The sequence below is a fragment of the Grampus griseus genome (assembly GCF_964374135.1).
Source record: "Grampus griseus genome assembly, chromosome: 2".
Lineage (NCBI taxonomy): Eukaryota > Metazoa > Chordata > Mammalia > Artiodactyla > Delphinidae > Grampus > Grampus griseus.
This window is the reverse complement of record NC_139018.1, coordinates 110,932,284-110,955,207: the sequence shown is the minus strand read 5'-3', so window position 1 is coordinate 110,955,207 and position 22,924 is coordinate 110,932,284. Positions and strand designations below refer to the sequence as shown.

General features: G+C 34.7%; 1 protein-coding gene across 2 annotated transcripts in view; it reads right to left on the bottom strand.

Annotated features, from left to right (window-relative positions):
• The window catches only part of PIAS1 (protein inhibitor of activated STAT 1), a 121,529-nt gene that overhangs the window by 75,311 nt on the left and 23,294 nt on the right, over window positions 1–22,924 (bottom strand). For both annotated transcript variants that reach the window (XM_082649229.1, XM_082649230.1), the window contains exon 2: window positions 19,258–19,702. In XM_082649229.1, the coding sequence (XP_082505355.1) occupies window positions 19,258–19,702 (445 nt within the window). The remainder of the gene's footprint in view (window positions 1–19,257; window positions 19,703–22,924) is intronic.

Genomic DNA, 22,924 nt, shown 5'->3' with positions numbered 1-22,924 from the left:
TGAATTGTACCAATGTTAATTTTCTGGTTATGATATTGCACTAAAGTTAGAAAAAATGCTAACAATGGGGAGGCTGGGTGAAGGGTATACGGATGATCCTTACTGAAGACTTCTTCGCAACTCCCTATGAATCTATAATTATTTCAAAAATCAGATGTTTTTTAAAAAAGAAACACAATCTATACCCTGGAAGAAAATATTTCCAAATCATGTATCTAAGGACTAGTATCTAGAATATATGTTGCAACTCTTAAAATTCAACACTATAAAAACAAACACTGCAATTTAAAAATGTGAAAGACATCCACAGATATTTCAGCAGGGAGGCTACAGAGACAGCAAACACATCATTTTAGCCATTAGGGAAATGCAAACTAGAACACAAGGAGATATCATTACATACCTATTTAAACATCTAAAATAAAAAGCGACAATAACAAATATGCTTGCAAGGATGCAGAAAAACTGGGTCTCTCATACACTGCCAGTAGAAATGTAAAATGGCATAGACACTGGAAAACTGTTTGGTGTTTTCTCAAAAAACTGAACACACACTTACACTTATGACTCAGAAATCTCACTATTGGGCATGTATCCAGAAAAAAAGGAAACTTATGTCCATACAAAAACCTGTACGTGAAAAAGAAAAAAAGAAACAAAACCCCTGCACATGAGTGCTTATAACAATATTATTTGTGATAAACAAAAACTGGAAAATACTAAAGCACCCTTCAACAGGTGAAAAGGTAGAAAAACTGTGACACATGCATACCATGAAATACTACTTCGCAATAAAAAGGAATGGAATGCAAATTTCCAACACCAATCATAAGTAAAGTCAAAAGATATCACACTAGAAAAAACAGCTGCAATTTATATCATGAAAGTGCTAAATTCCTTAATTCTACAAATCAGAGAAAAGTCTTATAAACCAATTTTTAAATGGGCAAAGTTCACAAAACAATTCAAAGAAAAAGAAATACAACCATCTCAAACAGACTTCACCATCACTCTTAAGAGAAATGCAAGTAAACACTATAATGAGTTACAAATATTCATCTAATAATTTGAAATGATCAAAAAGTTTAATAACACAGTATTGCTGAGGCATAAGGAAAAAAACTCTCTCAACATAGCCGCTAGGATTATGAATTCGCACAAACCTTCTCTGGAGGGAAATTTGGCAACATCTATCAAAATTTTAAACACACATTCTACTTCTAGGAATTTATCTTACAGAAACATTGGATATATTTAGACATGTGCATAGGGATATATATCACAGGACAATCTCTGTAACACAGTTTTAATAGCAGGAAACTATCTAAATGTCAATCAACAGGAGAGTATTTAATAAAGCACACTCCAATCAACTACATACTAAGTAGATGCTAAAAAAGAATGAGGCAAATATGAGGATGAGAACTTTCTGGAATGACATAGAAGGAACTGAAAACAACACCTCTGGTTGAAATAAAAGTAGGAGAGGGACTTCCTTTTCACTATAAACTCTTGTAACTTTTGACTTTTGTATTAAGTAAAAATGTATTAAAATGCATTTTAATTACAATAAAAAATTAAATATAATAATCACATGTTAGTGCAGAATATATAAACAGATCAGGAGAACAGAATAAGGTCTGGAAGAATATTCATTCAAAATAAGTTTTGGAGAAAATAAGAGCCTTACTCTCATATAAATAAAAATAAAATCAAGAACTGATGCAAAAAAACCCATGAATGTCAAATAGAAAATGTAGGCACTTGCAATTTACTCATCTAGACACAGGATAGGTCATCAAAAATCAGAAGACAAAATCCATAAGTCACACTGTTTAATACAGGAAAAGCAATCAATATAATAAAGAACAAAAACCACAGAGACATCTCAACAGAGAAAAAAGCATTTAAACAAATTCCAACATACTTTCATGATTTTTAAAAATTCAAAAAAAAGAATATCTATGAAAAAAATTCCACAGCTAACATCATACTCAATGGTAAAAGACTAGATGCCTTCCCTCTAAAGAGCAAGATTAAGAATGTCCACTCTTCAAATTCAATAGCACATGAAAAGGATTATACACCATGACCTAGTGGGGTTTATCATGAAATGCTAGGATTAAAATATGACAATTAATCAATGTAAAATACCACATTAAAAGAAGAGAAAAAACCAAAACACGTGACCATCTCATTTGATGCAGAAAATGCACCTGACAAAATTCAATACCCTTTCATGATAAAAATACTCAATAAACTGAAACTAGAAGGAAACTATCTCAACATAATTAAGACCATATACGAAAAACCCACAGCTAACATCATACTGAATGGTAAAAGATTGAAAGCTTTTCCTCTGAGATCAGGAACAAAGTAACTTTCTATTCAACACATCATACTATAAGTCCTAGCCAGAGCACTTAGGTAAGAAAAAGAAATAAAGCGAGGTAAAATTATCTCTGTTCACAGACGACATAACATATATGTAGAAAACCTTAAAGATTCCACAAAAAACTAGTAAACAAATTCAGGAATGCTGCAGAACACAAAATTAACACTCAAAAATCAGTTGCATTTCTATACACTAACAGTGACCAATCTGAAAAGGAAATTAAGAAAATAATCCGATTTTCTATTATAGCATCAAAAAGGATAAAATACTTAGGAATAAACTTAACCAAGGAGCAAAAGACTTAACATGCTGAAAATTACAAAGCATTGCTGAAAGAAACTAACACAAATAAATGGAAACACATCCAGTGCTCACGGATGGGAAGACTTAATATTGTTAAAAAATGTCCATATTACCCAAAGTGATCTGCAGATTCAATATAAGCCATATCAAAATCCCAATAGCATTTTCTGCAGAAATCGAAAAAAATCATCTTAAAATTCATCTGGAACTGAAAGGGACTCCAAGCAGCCAAACAATCTTGGAAAAAAAGAAGTCAGAGGTCTCATATTTCCTGATATCAAAACACATAACAAAGCTATAGTAATCAAAAAAATAAGGTACAAACAAAAAACAATGTGGTACTGACATAAAGATACATAGATCAAGGGAACAGAAAAGAGCCCAGAAATAAACCATTGCACATAGGGTCAAATGATCTTTACAAGGGTACTAACACTACACAATGGGGAAAGAATAGTCTCTTCAACAAATTGTGTTAGAGAATCTGGATATCCACACACAAAATAACAAGGTTGGACCATTCCTTTACAGCATACATAAAAATTAACTCAAAATGAATTAAAGACCTGTAACTATAAGGCTTCTCGAAAAAAATATAGGGGAGACACTTCATGATACTGCATTTGGTAATGATTTCTTAGAGATGACACCAAAAGCACAGGCAACAAAAGCAAAAACAGACACTTGAGGCTACATCAAACTTAAAAACATATTCACATAATGGAAACAACAGAGTGAAAAGGCAATCTATGGAATGGCAGAAAATATTTAGAAATCATATCTGATCGGTGTCTTCTTTGTTTGTTTTAATTAATTTATTTTTGGCTGTGTTGGGTCTTCATTCCTGCACGCAGGCTTTCTCTAGTTGCAGTGAGTGGGGGCTACTCTTTGTTGCGGTGTGTGGGCTTCTCATTGAAGTGGCTTCTCTTGTTGTGAAGCACGGACTCTAGGCATGGGGGCTTCAGTAGTTGTGGCACGCAGGCTCAGTAGTTGTGGCACAGGGGCTTAGTTGCTCCACAGCATGTGGAATCTTCCCGGACCAGGGCTCGAACCCGTGTCCCCTGCATTGGCAGGCGGATTCTTAACCACTGCGCCACCAGGGAAGTCCTGATCACGGTTTAATATTCAGAATAAATTAAAAATACCTACAACTCAACAACAGAAAAACAAATAACCCAATTAAAAAAATGGGCAAAGGACCTGAATAGAGATTTCTCCAAAGATATACAAATGGCCAACAAATACATGAACAGATGCTCAACATCATGAATCATCAGAGAAATGCAAATCAAAAGCACAAAAAGATATTACTTCATAACCATTAGGATACCCACCATAAAAAAAAAACAAAAACAGAATATAAGGGTTGGAGAGAATGTGGAGAATCTGGAACCCGCTGTACACTGTTAGTGGGAATGTTAAATGGCATACCCATTATGGAAAACATCGCTGTATCACGTACGGTGGTTCCTCAAAAAATTAAAAATGGAACTACCATACGATCCAACACTCTCACTTTTGGACATAAATCTGAACGAACTGAAAACAGGATCTCAGCTATTTGCACAATCATGTTCATAGCAGCATTACTCACAACAATCGAGAGGTGGAAGCAACCTAAATGTCCATCCAGGTGAATGGTTAACCAAATGTAGTACACGCATAAAACAGAATATTAATTAGCCTTAAAAAGGAAGGAAATTCTGTCACACACTACAATACAGATGAAACTTAAGGGCACTGTGTTAAAGGAAATAAGTCAGTCACAAAAAGATAAGTACTGTATAATTCCACTTATATGAAGTACTTAAGTAGTTAAATTCTTAGAAATGAAAGTGCAGTGGTGGTCACCAGGGGCTGGGGGGAAGGAGAAATGGGGAGTTGTTTTTTGGGTATAGAGTTTCAGGTTTTTGTTTTTCGGTTTTTTTAACATCTTTATTGGAGTATAATTGCTTTACAATGGTGTGTTAGTTTCTGCTTTATAACAAAGTGAATCAGCCATACATATACATATATCCCCATATCTCCTTCCTCTTGCATCTCCCTCCCACCCTCCCTATCCCACCCCTCTAGGCGGTCACAAAGCACCGAGCTGATCTCCCTGTGCTATGCAGCTGCTTCCCACTAGCTATCTATTTTACATTTGGTAGTGTATATATGTCCATACCACTCTCTCACTTCGTCCCAGCTTACCCTTCCCCCTCCTTGTGTCCTCAAGCCCATTCTCTATGTCTGCGTCTTTGTTTTTTTCTTTGTTTTTTGGTTTTTGCTGTACGCGGGCCTCTCCCTGCTGTGGCCTCTCCCGTTGCGGAGCACAGGCTCCGCACGCGCAGGCCCAGCGGCCATGGCCCACGGGCCCAGCCACTCCGCGGCACGTGGGATCCTCCCGGACCGAGGCACAAACCCGCGTCCCCTGCATCGGCAGGCGTACTCCCAACCACTGCGCCACCAGGGAAGCCCTATGTCTGCGTCTTTAAGATAAAAAAGTTCTAGAGGTCTGTTGCACAATACTAATATACTTAACACTACTGAAATGTACACTTAAAAATGGTAAAAAGAGAAATATTTTTACCACAACTTAAAAAAACTTTTAAGGAAATCAGACATATCCCACTAAAAATAATTATATACCAACCTGCAAAAGAATGAAGTACTGATGCATGCTGTAACATGGGTGAACCTTAAAAACATTATGCAAGTGAAAGCCAGTCACAACAAGGCCATATATTATATGATTTCATTAATATGAAATAGCCAGAATAGGCAAATTCATAGAGACAGAAAGACAATTAATGGTTTTCAGGGGCTGGGAGGAGGGGCAAATGGGAGCGACTGCTAATCAGTATGGTGTTTCTTTTGGGGGTGATGAAATTTTTTTCATTAAATAGTAGTGATGGGTACACAACTCCATGAATATACTAAAAACCATTGAATTGTATGCTTTAACAGGGTGAAGCTGTTACTTGAAAAATCCGAACACCATAAAAGTAGTAACAGAGTTGACAGCTTTTTTCAACTTCTGTGTAATGAAAGATATTAGAAATTACATAATAAGATCTGTAACAGACCAAGATAAAATATTTACAACACATAATAGAGGGCTGGCTAATATGCAGTACATACAAAGTACAAACCAATAAAAAAAAGCAATATAGAGACTAGAAAAATGAGCAAAGAATATAAACAAGCAATTCATGGATGACAAATGGTTAATAATCATTAAAATGTTTGGCTTCAGCAGTAAGCAAAAATATATAAATTAAAACAAGATGGTTTTCATTTTATCAGTTTATAAAAATTATTTAAAGTATTGATAAAACTGTGGATAATAGGCACTTTCATAACAATGTTGTTGGTCGGAGTGCAAACTCTTTTGGGGGGCAGGGGATGAAATTTGATAGCAAATTAGAAGTATGCATATCCTTTGACCTAGCAAAATTATTTTTTTAAATTTTTAAAAAATAGTCACATAATTACAAAAATATATACTCATATATAAGGATGTTTGCTGGAAGAGGAGCAAAAAATAGAAACAACCCATACGTTCATGGAAAGGAGAAAACTTAAGTTTACGACTATACTATGATACATTCTGTAGGAGTTCAAAGAAATAACATGATCTACGTGAGAAAGTTTTTATAATGTACTATGATGTTAAATACAATTCAGAAGATCTGGAGTGTGGAAAATCTCTATTTTTTATAAGCACCCTCAGTAATTCTGACTCAATTACTCCACAAGACAAAAATGTTAAATTCACGCTCCCTGGTAAATATAATCTCTTTGATTTTTATCCTTAGGTTATACCTTTTAGTTTACTTTCCCTTGTGTTTTCTAAGATGAACTATGTATGTTTGACTCCTCTACTAGATCATGAACTCCTTGAATAACCATGTCTTATTTTTTCTCAGAAACCAGAATGATACTTGGCACAAAAAGGAACTTAATAAATATTAGTTAAATGAATAAATTTTTTAAAAATCAAAAATATTATACTTTTGTATCTATGTTGTCTAAAACATTGGGAGGAATGGATGGAGAAGACTGTACTTTCATGACCCTGGGTATTTACATAAAAATGAAAACATGCTTTATTATGATCTTTGTTCTTTTGGAACGTTTTACAGTGGCTTGATCCATATGGAAAGGATAAAAATGAGCAAAAAAAAAGAACTAAAGAAAAAATAACCAATAAAATAATTCTCTGTAACTTCATTTTATATTTCTCTTTTATTTATGTAATTTTAGAAGAACTTTAAACTTTTTACTTATAATTTTTTCCCTATTGTTTTTGAGGAGTCTTAGAATCTTCATCTTATTTTTAAGGTCTCTTTATATCTTATAAAATACCATAAATTGGGCTTCCCTGGTGGCGCAGTATGAGAGTCCGCCTGCCGATGCAGGGGACACGGGTTCGTGCCCCGGTCCGGGAGGATTCCACACACCGTGGAGCAGCTAGGCCCGTGAGCCATGGCCACTGAGCCTGAGCGTCCGGAGCCTGTGCTCTGCAACGGGAGAGGGTCACAGCAGTGAGAGGCCCGCGTACCGCAAAAAAAAAAAAAAAATTTTCTTTAAGGCAAACAAGGTTTTGCTCCCCACAAATATCAGAAAATCAGGGAGATTTTGAGATTAACTACACATACTTGTCATTTCAACAGAATGAATTTAGCGAACACCTGAAATCTACACTGGGTTGATAAAAACTTAATTCCTCTTAAAGATACTTAGGTATTGTTATGAAGGGTCTATAATTTTAACACCTTAAAAAAAAATTCTAGGACTTCACTGGTGGTGCAATGGTGCCTGCCAATGCAGGGGACACGGGTTCAAGCCCTGGTCCGGGAAGATCCCACATGCTGTGGAGCAACTAAGCCCATGCATCACAACTACTGAGCCTGCACTCTAGAGCCCGCAAGCCACAACTACTGAAGCCCGCGTGCCTAGAGCCATGCTCTGCAATAAGAGAAGTCGCCACAATGAGAAGCCCGCTCGCCGCAACTAGAGAAAGCCCACTCACTGCAACGAAGACCCAACGCAGCCAAACAATAAATAAATATATTTTTTAAAAAAATTCTAGTGACCGAGATCTAGAGGTGCTAAATCAGAATTCCTCACATGTACTGTGAATTTCACACAGGTCCAAACTGATTTATTGAAATAAAACTCCATTTACAGTATGTACTGGCAAAAATTATCATGTAAAATTAAAATGTCAAACCCTCTTTCAATGTATGTATGAAATACAAAAGACCTTCAGTAGTTCTCCATACAGTAAATTTCAACACAGTGATCCCACCTGTAGACCCAATGAATTCTACTGGGAAAAAAAAAAAAAAAGACTTCACTAAATAAAAATGAGAGCAAAAGATGTTATAAAATTGCAAAATTATTTTAAAGAACAATTTTTAAAATACTTTCATTTATTTTTAATATATTATGTTATACAGGAGCATTGGCTTTGGAAGCAAACTTACTTATTTTCAAATCCTGACACCTTCCCCGCATCTCTGTGAATTACCTTCTTCAGATCTCAGCTACTACCACTTTTATAAAATTTAGGCTATTGGTCTAACCGTCCAAAGCTGTTTGGAGGCTTAAGTGAGATAACAGATATAAAACTCCTAGCTTAATGCTTATCAGAGTAGATAATAATTTTTAGTTGTGTATCTAATTTCTCTCCTCATGTATTAAAGACTTTATAATAATTTTAACTGATCCTTAAAATATTCTCTATAGTAAATATATCAGTTTAATTAAATGTTATTCTATAATTGGATATTTAAGTTATTTCTAAGTTTTATACTGGAAATAATGGTGCAATGAATATTCTTAGGCTTTGAGTTTCCAAAGGTGGAACTAATAGATCAAAAAGTATTTTTAAGCTCTTGCTGCATATTGCCAAAATGTACTCTCAAAGAGCTGTATTATAGTTTATGTTGCTACCAGCAATGAACATAACATTTTAACACATCTCACGGATACTGTATAGAAATTCACATATATTTTAATGTAAGCTATAGACAAGATTTAAAACCTCATTATTGACTTAACTTTGAATTTTGGTTAAGAACTAGTGAAGTTCAGTGTCTTTTCATGTTTCCTAGCTGCACTTCCTCTTTAATAATTTACATTTTCATACACTGTCTAATAGAGTCTTAGTATCCTACCCCATATTGATTTGTGAGTTCTTTCCTTCAGTCTTATATTTGATTCAAATACTTTTATTCGGTATTTACTTTGACACTTGGGTTTTAAAAAAAAAAAACTGATGCATAGGGGTTTGACATTTTTATGTAATCAACTCCATCATTTCCTTCTGAGGTTTCTTAAATTGTATGTAAACATGAACTGCTAATTTTACATTTAAACTTTACATGGAGAGGTGGCGAAAAGAAACACAAAATGCCACGAGTACTTATAGATAAGTGATTTTCCCCTCTAATTCATATCTTATGTAATAAAATAATTTTTAAATTAATAAAATTTAAGAGCAGAAATAAAATTTTCAAAACTACAGCACCAAAATAAACAACGAAACAGAATTCTAAAAACTGCAGAGAACGTATAGAGGTGATAAATTGAATTTGTTTTGTTAAAATAATTCAGCCTTTTTATTTTTACCTACCTTAAAGTGATTTAATTCTAATAATACATTCAACATCCAGCTTCTTTTAAACTGCAAAATCCCCATCTTTGGCATATCTAAGGCTTATTTACATTTTAGTGTTAATAAGTTTAGCAAGAGTAGTGCCAAAAAACTAGAATGACTAATTGCCACTCAAAACCATTGGGGTCATCTGCAAGCACTGTCAATACTGAAATAGTAAGGCTCAAGAAAGGGAATGGCGGTCCAGTGGTTACGACTCTGCAATTCTACTGCAGGGAGCATGGGTTCGATCCCTGGTCAGGAAACTAAGATCCCATATGCCACAAGGCAGCCACAAAAAAAAAAAAGAGAGAGAAAAAAGGGAATGGCTTAAAATTACCTTCCAATCACCCAGATATCTAACAACAAAACTTCTGTTTTAAAAAAAGCAAAGAAGGGGCTTCCCTGGTGGTGCAGTGGTTGAGAATCTGCCTGCCAGTGCAAGGGACACGGGTTCGAGCCCTGGTCTGGGAAGATCCCACATGCCGTGGAGCAACCAGGCCCGTGAGCCACAACTACTGAGCCTGCGCGTCTGGAGCCTGTGCTCCGCAACAAGAGAGGCCCGGGCACCGCGATGAAGAGTGGCACCCGCTCGCCGCAACTACAGAAAGCCCTCGCACAGAAACGAAGACCCAACACAGCCAAAAATAAATAAATAAATTTATTTATAAAAAAAAAGCAAAGAAACAGAATGCCAAAAATGGGTTCTCCCTTTGTTGTACCATCCTACCTGTACCACCATTACCACAACCAAGTCCTCCAGCTGGCTGGTCTGCAGCTTGTATGGTAACTCAACTTGTGCTGGGAAGACTGGACCAAAGTGGTGTAGGATTCATTGGCAAATTCTGAAATGTTACATTTCAAGCACTATATATACTACATGTTTGATCTTTAAATTTCATCCCAATAAAGTCTCATATGTTGGATTTCTCTGTAAAACTACATGCTTGCTTCTGAACCTAAATGGCTGGCTCATTAATCTCACAATTAAAATTTTTAATGTCATATTTACAATTATACACAAGGATTCTTTACTGATTCTGATCATCAAGATTCCTTCCCAACAACAACAAAGTCCATCATTCTAGTTCCCAAGATAACAATCAAGAACACAAAGATTCATTTATTAAAAACACAATAGATGGCTTCAGGCTTCTGTGCCACTTATACAAACGATAATAAAAATATTAAATTAAATTCACCAGATAAAAAGACAGATTATCTACAACGGGATGTAGATTTAGAAGTAAATTTTAGATTTTGTTTTGAAAGTCAGAAATCAGTGCTGCTCTCCAAAAAAAAATTGCAGAGGAAGGAGCACTTCCAAATTCATTCTATGAGGCCACCATCACCCTGATACCAAAATCAGACAAAGATACCACAAAAAAATAAAATTACAGGCCAGTATCACTGACGGACACAGATGGAAAGAGCCTCAACCAAATACTAGCAAACCGAATCCAGCAATACATTAAAAGGATTATACACCATGATCAAGTGGCATTTATCCCAGGGATGCAAGGATTTTTCAATATCTGCAAATCAATCAGTGTGATACACCACATTAACAAACTGAAGAATAAAAACCATATGATCATCTCAATAGACGCAGAAAAACCTTTTGATAAAATTCAACATCCATTTATGATAAACACACTCCAGAAATTGGGCATAGAGGGAACATACCTCAACATACTAAAAGCCATATATGACAAACCCACAGCTAACATCATACTCAATGGGGAAAAGCTGAAAACATTTCCTCTAAGATCAGGAACAAGACAAGGATGTTCACTCTCACCACTTTTATTCAACATAATTTTGGAAGTCCTAGCCCAGCAATCAAAGAAAAAAAAGAAATAAAAAGAATTCAAAGTGGAAAAGAAGTAGTAAAACTGTCATTGTTTGCAGATGACATGATACTATACATAGAAAATCCTAAAGATGCTACCAGAAAACTACTAGAGCTCATCAATGAATCTGGTGAAGCTGCAGGCTACAAAATCAATACACAGAAATCTGTTGCATTTCTATACACTAACAACGAAAGGTCAGAAAGAGAAATTAAGGAAACAATCCCATTTACCATTGCATCAAAAGAATAAAATACCTAGTAATAAACCTACCTATGGAGGCAAAAGACCTGTACTCCGAAAACTATATAAGATGTTGATGAAAGACATCGAAAATGACACAAATGGAAAGATATACCATGTTCTTGGACTGGAAGAACCAATACTGTCAAAATGACTATTACTACCCAATGCAATCTACAGATTCAATGCAATTCCTATCAAATTACCAATTGCATTTTTCACATAACTAGAACAAAAAATTTTATAATTTGTATGGAAACACAAAAGACCCCGAATAGCAAAAGCCATCCTGAGAAATAAAAACGAAGCTGGATCAGGCTCCCTGACGTCACACTATACTACAAAGCTGCAGTAATCAAAACAGTATGGTACTGGCACAAAAACAGTAATACAGATCAATGGAACAGAACAGAAAGTCCAGAAATAAATCCACACACACAGTCAATTAATCCACAACAAAGGAGGCAAGAATATACAATGCAGAAAAGACAGTCTCTTCAATAAGTGGTACTGGAAACACTGGACAGCTACATGTAAAAGAATGAAATTACAATATTCTCTAACACCATACACAAAAATAAACTCAAAATGGATTAAAGACCTAAATGTAAGACCTGATACTATAAAACTCCTAGAGGAAAACATAGGCAGAACACTCTCTGACATAAATTACAGCAATATCTTTTTGGATCCGTCTCCTAGAGTAATGGAAATAAAAATAAAAATAAACAAATGGGACCTAATGAAACTTACCAGCTTTTGCACAGCAAAGGAAACCATAAACAAAACAAAAAGACAGGCTTCCCTGGTGGTGCAGTGGTTGAGAATCCGCCTGCCAATGCAGGGGACACGGGTTCGAGCCCTAGTCCGGGGGGATCCCACCTTTGTTGCCACGGAGCAACAAAGCCCATGCGTCACAACTACTGAGCCTGCACTCTAGAACCCGTGAGCCACAACTACTGAAGCCTGTGCACCTGGAGCCTGTGCTCCGCAACAAGAGAAGCCATCCCACTGAGAAGCCTGTGCACCACAACAAAGGGCAGCCCCTGCTCACCGCAACTAGAGAGGCCCCACGTGCAGCAATGAAGACTCAACGCAGCCAAAAATAAAATAATTTTAAAAAGGCAATCTACAGAATGGGAGAAAATATTTGCAAACGATGCGACTGACAAGGGATTAATCTCCGAAATATACAAACAGCTCATACAGCTCAACAGCAAAAAAAAAAACCAAACAACCCAATCAAAAAATGGGCAGAAGACCTAAAAAGACATTTCTCCAAAAAAGACAAACAGATGGCCAGGAGGCACATGAAAAGATGCTCAATATCACTAATTATTAGAGAAATGCAAATCAAAACTACAATGAGGTATCACCTCACATTGGTTAGAATGGCCATCATCAAAAAATCTACAAATAATAAATGCTGGAGAGAGTGTGGAGAAAAAGGAAGCTTCCTTCACTGTTGGTGGGAATGTAAATTGATATAGCCGCTATGGAGAACAGCAAGGAGGGTCCTTAAAAAACTAATAATAGAGCTACCATATTATCCAGCAATCCCACTCCTGGGCATATATCTGGAGAAAACCATAATTCAAAAAGATAAATGCACCCCAATATTCATTGCAGCACTGTTTACAATAGCCAAAAATGGCTAGCAACCTAACTGTCCATCAAGAGATGAATGGATAAAGAAGATGTGGTAAATATACACAATGGAGTATTACTCAGCCATAAAAGAGAATGAAATAATGCCATTTGCAACAACATGGATGGACCTAGAGATTATCACACTAAGTGAAGTAAGCCAGACAGAGGAAGACAAATATCATATGATATCACTTACATGAGGAATCTAAAAAAAAGGATACAAATGAACTTATCTACAAAACAGAAATGGACTCTCAAACATAGAAAACAAACTAATGGTTGCCAAGGGGAGGAGGGGAGAGGGATAAATTAGGAGTCTGGGATTAAAATATACACACTACTATACATAAAATAGATAACTAACAAGGACATACCGTATAGCGCAGGGAACTATACTCAGTATCTTGTAATAACATATAATTGAAGAGAATGTAAAAAAAGAATATATATTTATATATATGTGTGTATAACTAAATCACTTTACTATGTACCTGAAACTAACACAACACTGTAAATCAACTATATTTCAATAAAAATTTTAAAAATAAAGATAAATAAAATAGCAATTTATAATACTTAATGGACACTAGTTTATGCTCATACTGTTGTATACAACAACAAATGTAATTAAAATGCACAAGCAATAAATTAGCCAAAGTTTAAAATAAATAAATAAATTATTTCTACATCTCTTAAAAAAGAAAAGAAAAGAAAAGAAACCAGTGCTGCCAAATTAGGAAGAAAAGTTCCTAGGGAAGAAACCTGCCTACAGAAAAAAATAGTGCTTTTGATTTCCTAAAATTCAAGTACAGAAGAGCACAGCTTGTGTTGAATTGTTAGAAGGCAAATCTTCTAAAAGCAGAGTAGAGTAAATCATAAAACCTCTGAATGCCCTTCCCAATACTTATCAGAGTCTGTGTCCTTGAATTTGCATCACCTGATCTTTAGGCACTGGCTATTAGGCATGTGGAGGAAGGCAAACTCAATTATAAAAAATGAGAAGAGAAGGAAACTGTGAAATCTAATCCAATGCCAGTCGAGCCCTTGGCAGAAAACACTGGTAACCAATGTTATTAAGATGTAGCAGAAACCTTACCCACACTGCACAAAACAAGATGGATCGTTTTAACTATTTAGGAGTGCTGAAGCATCTGCTGCCTTGTTTCCTGAGGCAAAAAACCAAGTGCATATATATAAAACATATATATTAATTCAAACCTTTTCTATAAATTATTCATACATCTTCCCAAGCCTAAAATAATTATAATTTTCTATATACAAATGTTCTACTTTAAAAAGGAAACAGACTGACCTAGCTTTCTAAAATACTGAAAATATAAACCCTATACACCTAGGATGTTGGACATCCCTAGGAAATACCAATACACCGTCCTACATCAAATTAAATTATAACTACTTGTAACAGAACTCAGGAAAATCAAATATGTAACCCAGAGAAGAGATATTGGTGGTGTTTAACGGAAAAGATTGTTTGACAAACATTAAAACTTAAATAGAAACCATCTTCCAAGACGTAAAAAAAGAGGGAGGGAGGGATAAATCGCGAGACTGGGATTGACATATATACATTACTATATATAAAATAGATAAGAACCTACTGTATAGCACAGGGAACTCTACTCAATACTCTGTAATGACCTATATGGGAAAAGGATCTAAAAAAGAGCGGATATATGTATAACTGATTCACTTTGCTGTACAGCAGAAACACAACATTTTAAATCAACTATACTCCAATAAAAGTTAATTTTAAAAAAGACTTAAAAGAAAGAGAAAGACAAAAAATATAAGTGACTTGTTTCATGACAAACTGAAGAATGACATCCATGACCAATAAAATGTCACAGTGTTTCAGATTCTTCAGTATGTAGCATCCAAATACTTTGCAAAAAAACATTAAAACAGACTTTATTGTATTTAAATAAATTGGAGAGCTAATAATTGTTTACTGTGGTTACCACATAAGAGGTTCATAGCTCTGTATACTATGGGAATATACAGATGAACGCAGCAGAGCTGATTTTGAGGAACTAACAACAACAAAATGTTATTAAGAGCATGCAGGAAAGTGAAATTGATTTGGATGGGGGAAGAACAGACAGATATAAGGGGGGCATCTTAGAAAGATTAATGGAAAAGGTTTTTAAAAGCATTTGAAATGGGACTCATAGAACAAACAGGATTTTAATACTGACAGACAAAAATACACAGTAAATCAAGCATTTTACTTTACAACCACCTTTACTTCATCTCCCAATTAATGAAAAGAATTCCCTTTAATGTGTGTTCCAAAATGAATAAAGACCTTAAAATTACTTATTGTTAAAGAAATAATAACAAGATGATTATAAAAATGGATAAGAATTATCTAATAAAACAGGGGAATACCAAAACTATTGTTTTGATTTTAGTTAGAAACATTAACCACGCATACAAACATTCAGCTTACACTAGAACACCTTAAACTCTGTTTAAATCTACTGCTTACAGATAAAATGGAAGGGGAGAAAATGAAAAATTGAATTTAACCACCACATTCTGGACTCAAGTGATTAAGTGTGATGAACTAGCTAAGTACAGGTCCAAATTAAACTCTTAAGAGCTTGTAATGATTTTAAATGTATTCAATATGTATACTAAGAAAGAGAATGCTGAAAACCATTTAATTTTTCAGAGAATATTGTTTTCCTAAACTTAAAACAAATAATCTACTGGCGAAAGTAATCCCTTAGAAAACTGAATTCCATGATGCAGTAGTCATTTCATTTAACGAAGTACAGAGATAGTCTTTTAACAATGTTAAAAATCTTATAGATTCCTTTTTTCAATTTTTTTTTTTTTTTACTTAACAGGGCCTTAAAATATGTTCATCCTCAACTCTTGCAGATTACTCAGAATCTTTTTTCAAATTCTCTGAGTATTTCCATCCCCTGAATAGTTACTGAATCAATAAACTTCCACAAATTACTTTCTGGTGATCTTTTTATGCATAACCAAAATATTTGCTTTTATTTTAGTTCTATGATAACAATGAGAAATTAGAAATCTATTTACATACCACCAAGCAGTTCCATACCACCTATTAATTTTGTGTTTATATCACAAACAATGGATTTATTCATGAAAACTGGTGTTCTATAAAGTTGCCACAAACAATGAGTTAGTGAATACTGAACCATTGCTCCTAGGAGAAATACAGGGTTAGGTTCCTGCAAGCCTCTGAGCACAACATTTTCATCAACTGATCAATACCTAACCTTGTTTTATGTGTGCTTCTGTTTAAAGACACCTTATTTGATATATATTGATGATTCATTCACACTAAGCTCATTGCCAACAGCACTGTAACTCAAGCCTGAACAAAACTGATCTAATACATGTATTTTCTCCATAATGCACATCACAGCCTTTGTGCATACAGGAACACTAGATAAAACTTAAGCACTATGCTTGGGGGCCATTTTAAACAATGCAATCACCAACAAAAAGCACAGAAATGCAAAAAATGTGGCATTAAGTAGAGTGCAAAGCAGACATTTGTTTACAATATGACAGCAGAAAACATGAAAGCAAGAACCACCTAGTTCAACCACAGGTGGGAAAGCACACATGAGCCAACTCAAATTCTTTGCAGCTCTGTGCATGTCTATAAATGGCTGTGAAACTGTTGTGAGTAGTGATTTTGAATTTACTGAGATAGCAGGCATTCATCCACTAGCATGTGCAAATAATGAGGCTTGACAATACAAAGAAAGTCCAATTAAATAAATCTTACGGGAAATATTTTAGTACTTCAACCCATCAATTTTGTAAATGCAAGGGTTTACTTAATGGTTATCAAGAATGGGCAAAACTTTTATGACATTGCTCTTAAACTACTACACAAAAATACCCCATTGAAGCATTCTATAAATTTTCAGATGAAGAGTAAAGACAGAAAAATTATTTAAAATTTACTGACTATTCTTTAAAAACAGTCAGTAGGGAGAAAATACTATAGAAAGATAGCAAAAACTATCTGCAGCTTTAACAACACAATTTCTTATGAACTACCTGCCTCTCGTATCTTTTTAGGGAAAACCCAGATGTTTGCCCACTATTATTACACACTAAAAAGTTCATAAGGATAAAGTACCCTGAAGTATTAAAACAATAAGATATAAATTATGATATATTAAGTTAAACTGCAAAGGCATAAAAAGACAGTGTAGACAATTAGAAATGAACACATAACATATATATTTAAGCAAAGTACCTCAGTAAAATAAAAATAATTTTAAATGCTCAATTTTTATTAATATTTAAAATATTATCCAATATAACCAGAATGTATGTCCAGTTTGCATTTCTACTTTTCATATCAAAATTTAGATACGTATGTAAACATCACCTATTCACACTGGTACTTGAAATTTATATTAGTGAAACTGAAAACAAGAAGATATGTTAATTACTAAGACCCAAAGAAAATTTGAGAGCTGGGAATCAAATCAAATAAAAGCCACCAACATTTTTTTCCTTTCAAATTTCAGATGATGTTCACTATAGCATGTGTTTGGCAGCCAAAAACTAGAAAATACGTCTTTTAATAGGGGACTTATTTAGAACATAAAATAATACACAGTCTTTAATAAGAAATGAGCTCATATATATATACACACACATGCTCACACATGTACACATAGACACTATATATACGTGTGTGTATATATAGCCTTCAATTAAAAATGGGAAAGACAGACAAGAAGAAATGTCTATATTAGTAAGGCAAAAGAGGGGTAGGGGCAAGTCACAGAACACTATGTATTGATACAATATAATTCCTTCTTAAAAACAAGAAACATAACTTGCTTATATATGCATATATACTGAACTGCTAACAAGAAGGGACTCTGGCACTTTCGTTTTTTATAATGAGCATGTATAAGTTTTAAAAGCTTACAGTAGGTTCTCAGCAAGTGTTAAGTTTTCTTATTAATGGCTATTTAAAAAATAAAGTCATGTGAAAAAATTCATGTTGTTTGAAAATGACTCCTATAATCTTAATTTATTCAGTTATTCTGCTAAAAATAATTTAAAACAAACATTTCCCAGTTCAAAGAATTTCTGTAAATGTTCTCAAAATTCAACACTCACCAATCCCCCAAACTGAAATGTTTACTGATTTGTAACAGGGGTTGGCAAACTTTTTCTGTAAAAGCCAGACAGTAAATATTTTAGGTTTTGCAGACATACATGGTCTCTGTTGCATATTCTTCTCTCTGTTTTTGTTTTATTTTACAACTCTTTAGGAATATTAAAAAAAAAAAAAAATCTTAGCTCAGATCCACCAAAACAGGCTGCAGGCTGGATTTCCCTTGCCAGCCGTAGTTGGCAACCACTGATTTATAACAACAAACCAGCATCTGGAAGTCTGATATTTTAAATATATTATACCAAAGGTAGCAGAGATCCCAACAGGGTCAATTTTCTTCTACCTTAAATAAAGTAAGGTAGCATTATAGCAATTAAAATTTCAAGTTGATTAATACATCGAATTCTATTAATAGGCTAGGCACTTATCAAATGATGGGAAAACATAGTACGTGAAATTTCAAGTGTTTATTAGTATTATATAATCATGTGTGCACCTGCAAGGTACACATATCCACTTGAAAAAGTCAACTGGAATTAAAATACTACACATCAAAGCTCAACTCTCCTTTTATAAAAATTTAAACCATTTACTCATTTAAATAATCAAAAATAGTCATTTGTTTTAGATGTCATCAACCCTTGAAAATTAAAAACTGAATTCAGAGACTGATTTTAATTACTGGGTTTTAATTTTAATTTTGTAAGGGTTATTATAAAATAGTAATCAACAATCTAAAATATTACACTTTAAAAACGTTTATATTCTTGGAAAGTTTTTAACATTTTCTGTGTCAGCAACCATCACGGAAGACTTGAATATGCTTTTTTTCTGTCTAAAAGACAACTTTTATATATTTGATTTGTCTAAAATTGAAAGATCCTTTTTACCATCTGGATCCTACCACCAAATATAAATTTTATTATGAATAATAATCTGGGTCAAATTCAAACTCAAAAATGAAAATGTATCCTCCAAAAGCAACCAAATAATCATTACAGAATAATCTTACCTAGACTGGTGGGTTTTATCAGTTCATCCAGTAAATCATAAAATGGTAATTTTTGAAGTTTTATATCCGGATGGACTGGGTGAAGAGCTGATGTAAGATGTGGGAGTTCCAGTTCATGTTTAGGTCCCAGAAGAGAAACAGGGAGTAACGGTGATGATGCAGGGTGACCATCATAAGTGAGTTGTGGAATGGTAGATGGAGACAAAGTTGCTGGCATAGGACTTGAATGTACGCTGGAGATGGACAAGTCCGCAGGCGTCATGATTTTCTGGGGGAACCTCCGCCTATAGAGTTCTTTAATTTTCATTTGTACAGCAGGACTGCAGCCAGCCTTTAGCAAATGCAGGGCTTTTGTGAGAAGTTCGTGTTTGCGTCCGTGCTTGTTTCTCCCAGCGTAGCCCAACAGTACTTGGAGTTCAGAAACTCTAAGGCTCATAACCATTTGCTTAGAGACAAAACAAAATGTAAAACATTAGTATTCCAATAATATGTTACAACATTAAACGATACTTTATTATAACACTTTATCCTTATGCTTTGTTTACAAAGGCCAGTTCATTTACAGTCAATTCCAGTTATTTCAAACTTAAAATCTAATCATTTGATATAACCAAAGAAATTTAAAATTAATATTCATAAATTCACTAACTTCTACCTAGGGTTATGAAAGATGTAAAATAAGTATACATCAGGTAGAACCACATCTCACCTTATTCCATTGTTATAGTGAAATTTTCAGGTATTTATCAAGCACTTACTAAGTCTCCAGGAGAGTACTGAGTGCTGTGTGGACGGCAAAAGGTAATGAGCCCTCAAGAACATTTGTTTTCTTAGGGGAAAATCATATAAGTATATGTGAAACATATAAACAGTCCACCTCAAGCACCAGATGTAGGCAGGATACAAATAACATTATGTTACATTCTATACTGACTTTGGGATTTGGATTTATAGGGCTTAAACTATACCTTTTTTGACCTATTATATACCAGATACATTTGATATTTTCATATGGGTTTTCATTAAATCTTTACAACTCCACAAGGTGTTACCCTTCCTGCTTTACATGTGAAGAAACTAGTTAGGAAAGGTTAAACAACTTACCTAAGGCCACATAGCTACTAAGTATCAATGAGGATTCAAACCCAGTTATGTATAATTCTAAAGTCCATGCATGATCTTTCCACTAAACCATTAGGAAAAGGATGACACTGGAAACATATTATTGACACTCTATTGGCAAAGCCAGGCTAAAAAGTCCAGGAATTGCAGCCCAATGGTTCGGACTCTGTGCTTTCACTGCCAAGGGCCTGGGCTCGATCCCTCATCGGGGAACTAAGATCCCACAAGCCACGCGGCAAAAAAGTCCAGGAATTCAATCCACATGCCATAATGCATAAGGCTGAAGTAAAGAAATCTATTTAACTTTAACTCTGCGTTCCCAAACTTATTTCTCCTTTCTCCCCAACTACTAAGAGACTACCAACAGGAAATACCCGCACCAATTCTCCTATTTTAAAGTTGAGGAAAATGAAATCCAAAGGGAAGACAAGATCATACAGCTATTAACAGAAGAATCCTGACTTTACCACCACTGACAGAGAGGTGTCAGGATGAAAGACACATGTAAGGTTACCATTTACTCTCTATTTGCACAACTATTTTATCCCCTCACCTCATCCCAAATACCACAAAAGCTAAGCTGCCTTCCCTAATTTACCACCACTCCCTGGGATAATATCCATCTCAAGCCAATCATCTAGAAGTTATTTGCAGATTACAAAACAATTAAGAAAAATAAAATAGTGAGAAAAACAAGTGTATAAAGAGCTTTATATGCAATATAGCGGGTTAACCAAAGAAATATGAGCCCTTCCCCTACCTTCCCTGGCCTGGAGAATGCTTTGTTTCCTCAAAGCCCAGATTTTGTCAGCCTTGCCCTTTAGGCCTGGCAGAACTAAATGACTCTCTTTTCACTACTCTTACTGGCTATTTTTCATATCTTTATTTTAGCACTTATCTTGCTGTATTATAATTTTCTTTTTTTACAAATGATTCCATGACCAGACTGAGGTCCTCTATGGCAACAGTCCCCAACCTTTCTGACACCAGGGACTGGTTTCGTGGAAGACAATTTTTCCATGGACCAGGGAGGGGGGGGATGATGGTTTCAGGATGATTCAAGTGCATTGATTTATTATGGTCTCTGTGGAGTCAAACCTGTCTGCTCATGATAATCTGTATTTGCAGCCGCTCCCCAGCACTAGCCTCACCGCCTCAGCTCCACCTCAGATCATCGGGCATTAGTCTCATAAGGAGCACGTGACCTAGATCCCTCACATGCGCAGTTCACAGTAGGGTTCGCGCTCCTATGAGAATCTAATGCCAGGATAACAACTTCTCCTTACTATCCAAACTGTCCTAAGAGTACAAAATAGTTTTAAAGATTTTTTTTTACTTATTTTAAAAGGAACAGAGATTGCAACAGAAAAGCACTGTATTAATAAGTAAGTTTCTGCTCTTAAAGAAATAACATGAATTATGCTTCAAAGATTATACGTTAAAACTAAACTTAAGTTGGCATTGGTCAAATGTATTTTGTTTTACAGAGAAAACACGATAAATTTTTAGAAAGAGAAGAATGTCTTTCCATTTCAATTCAGCTCCATTCTCTTAAGTCAAAAACAAAAACGGAAACTCAGCGGTTACCATCAACTTATGACAGCTTTTGTCCTAACTCTATGTGTATAAGGATTTAAATGCAGCACAGATGTATTATTGTTCTATTTCTATGGAAGAATACATTGACAACTCGCATAAAATAAAATCTCTTGCTTGATGATCAAAAGAAAAAAGTTAATGACATAGGCATAATTTTTGTTTTCATTTTCACAGGATGCATAATTAATCATCACAATTATAAGGTAGGTATTGTCCTCAATTTACAGATGGGAAAACTGAGGCCTAGGAAGGTTAAGAAATTTGTTGAATGTTACAAAACTAGTTCACTCCAAATGTTGTACCTTTACACTATGTTAGTGTCTTTTAGCAAAAACAAACCACATGCCTTTTAATTAGGAAAGAGAAAAACTTCTAAAAGATCAATTTATTTAATATTTAATCTCAACTTCAAGCTTCAACATTTTAGCTTAAAATTGGTGGTTAAGATAAAAGAAAACATCTGGATTCAAATTAACCATTGCACCTTGTAATCAGGTACAGTGAAAGCTGAGGTGCTATCTATTGCGATTATTGGAGCAGCTGCTGCATAATCTTAAGGACTGTAATAAGCATGCACTATTTAAAAAACCAAATAAAAGAGGGCAGGAAACGCAACCATCTGAAGTATCTCTCAACCAAAAAGCTTCAAAGAAGCATGGAGCAATCAATTCACAATGTAAAGTGTTGACAACACAGAGGAAAACTAAACACTTAAATGTGAAATGTTGAAATGCAATGTATTTTAATCTTTCGTGTGTTTAAAATCTCCATTTGTTAGCACTACAACAAAATGAATATTTATAACTAAGGATAACATCAACCACTGCTATTACTAGAAATCATTGCCTCCTTGGATAGCATTCTGCTGACTCTACAACCCCAAATGATAGAATGCCTGAGAAATGTGTATATTCTGTACAGAAAGCATTCTGTGAGGGTCAACTTT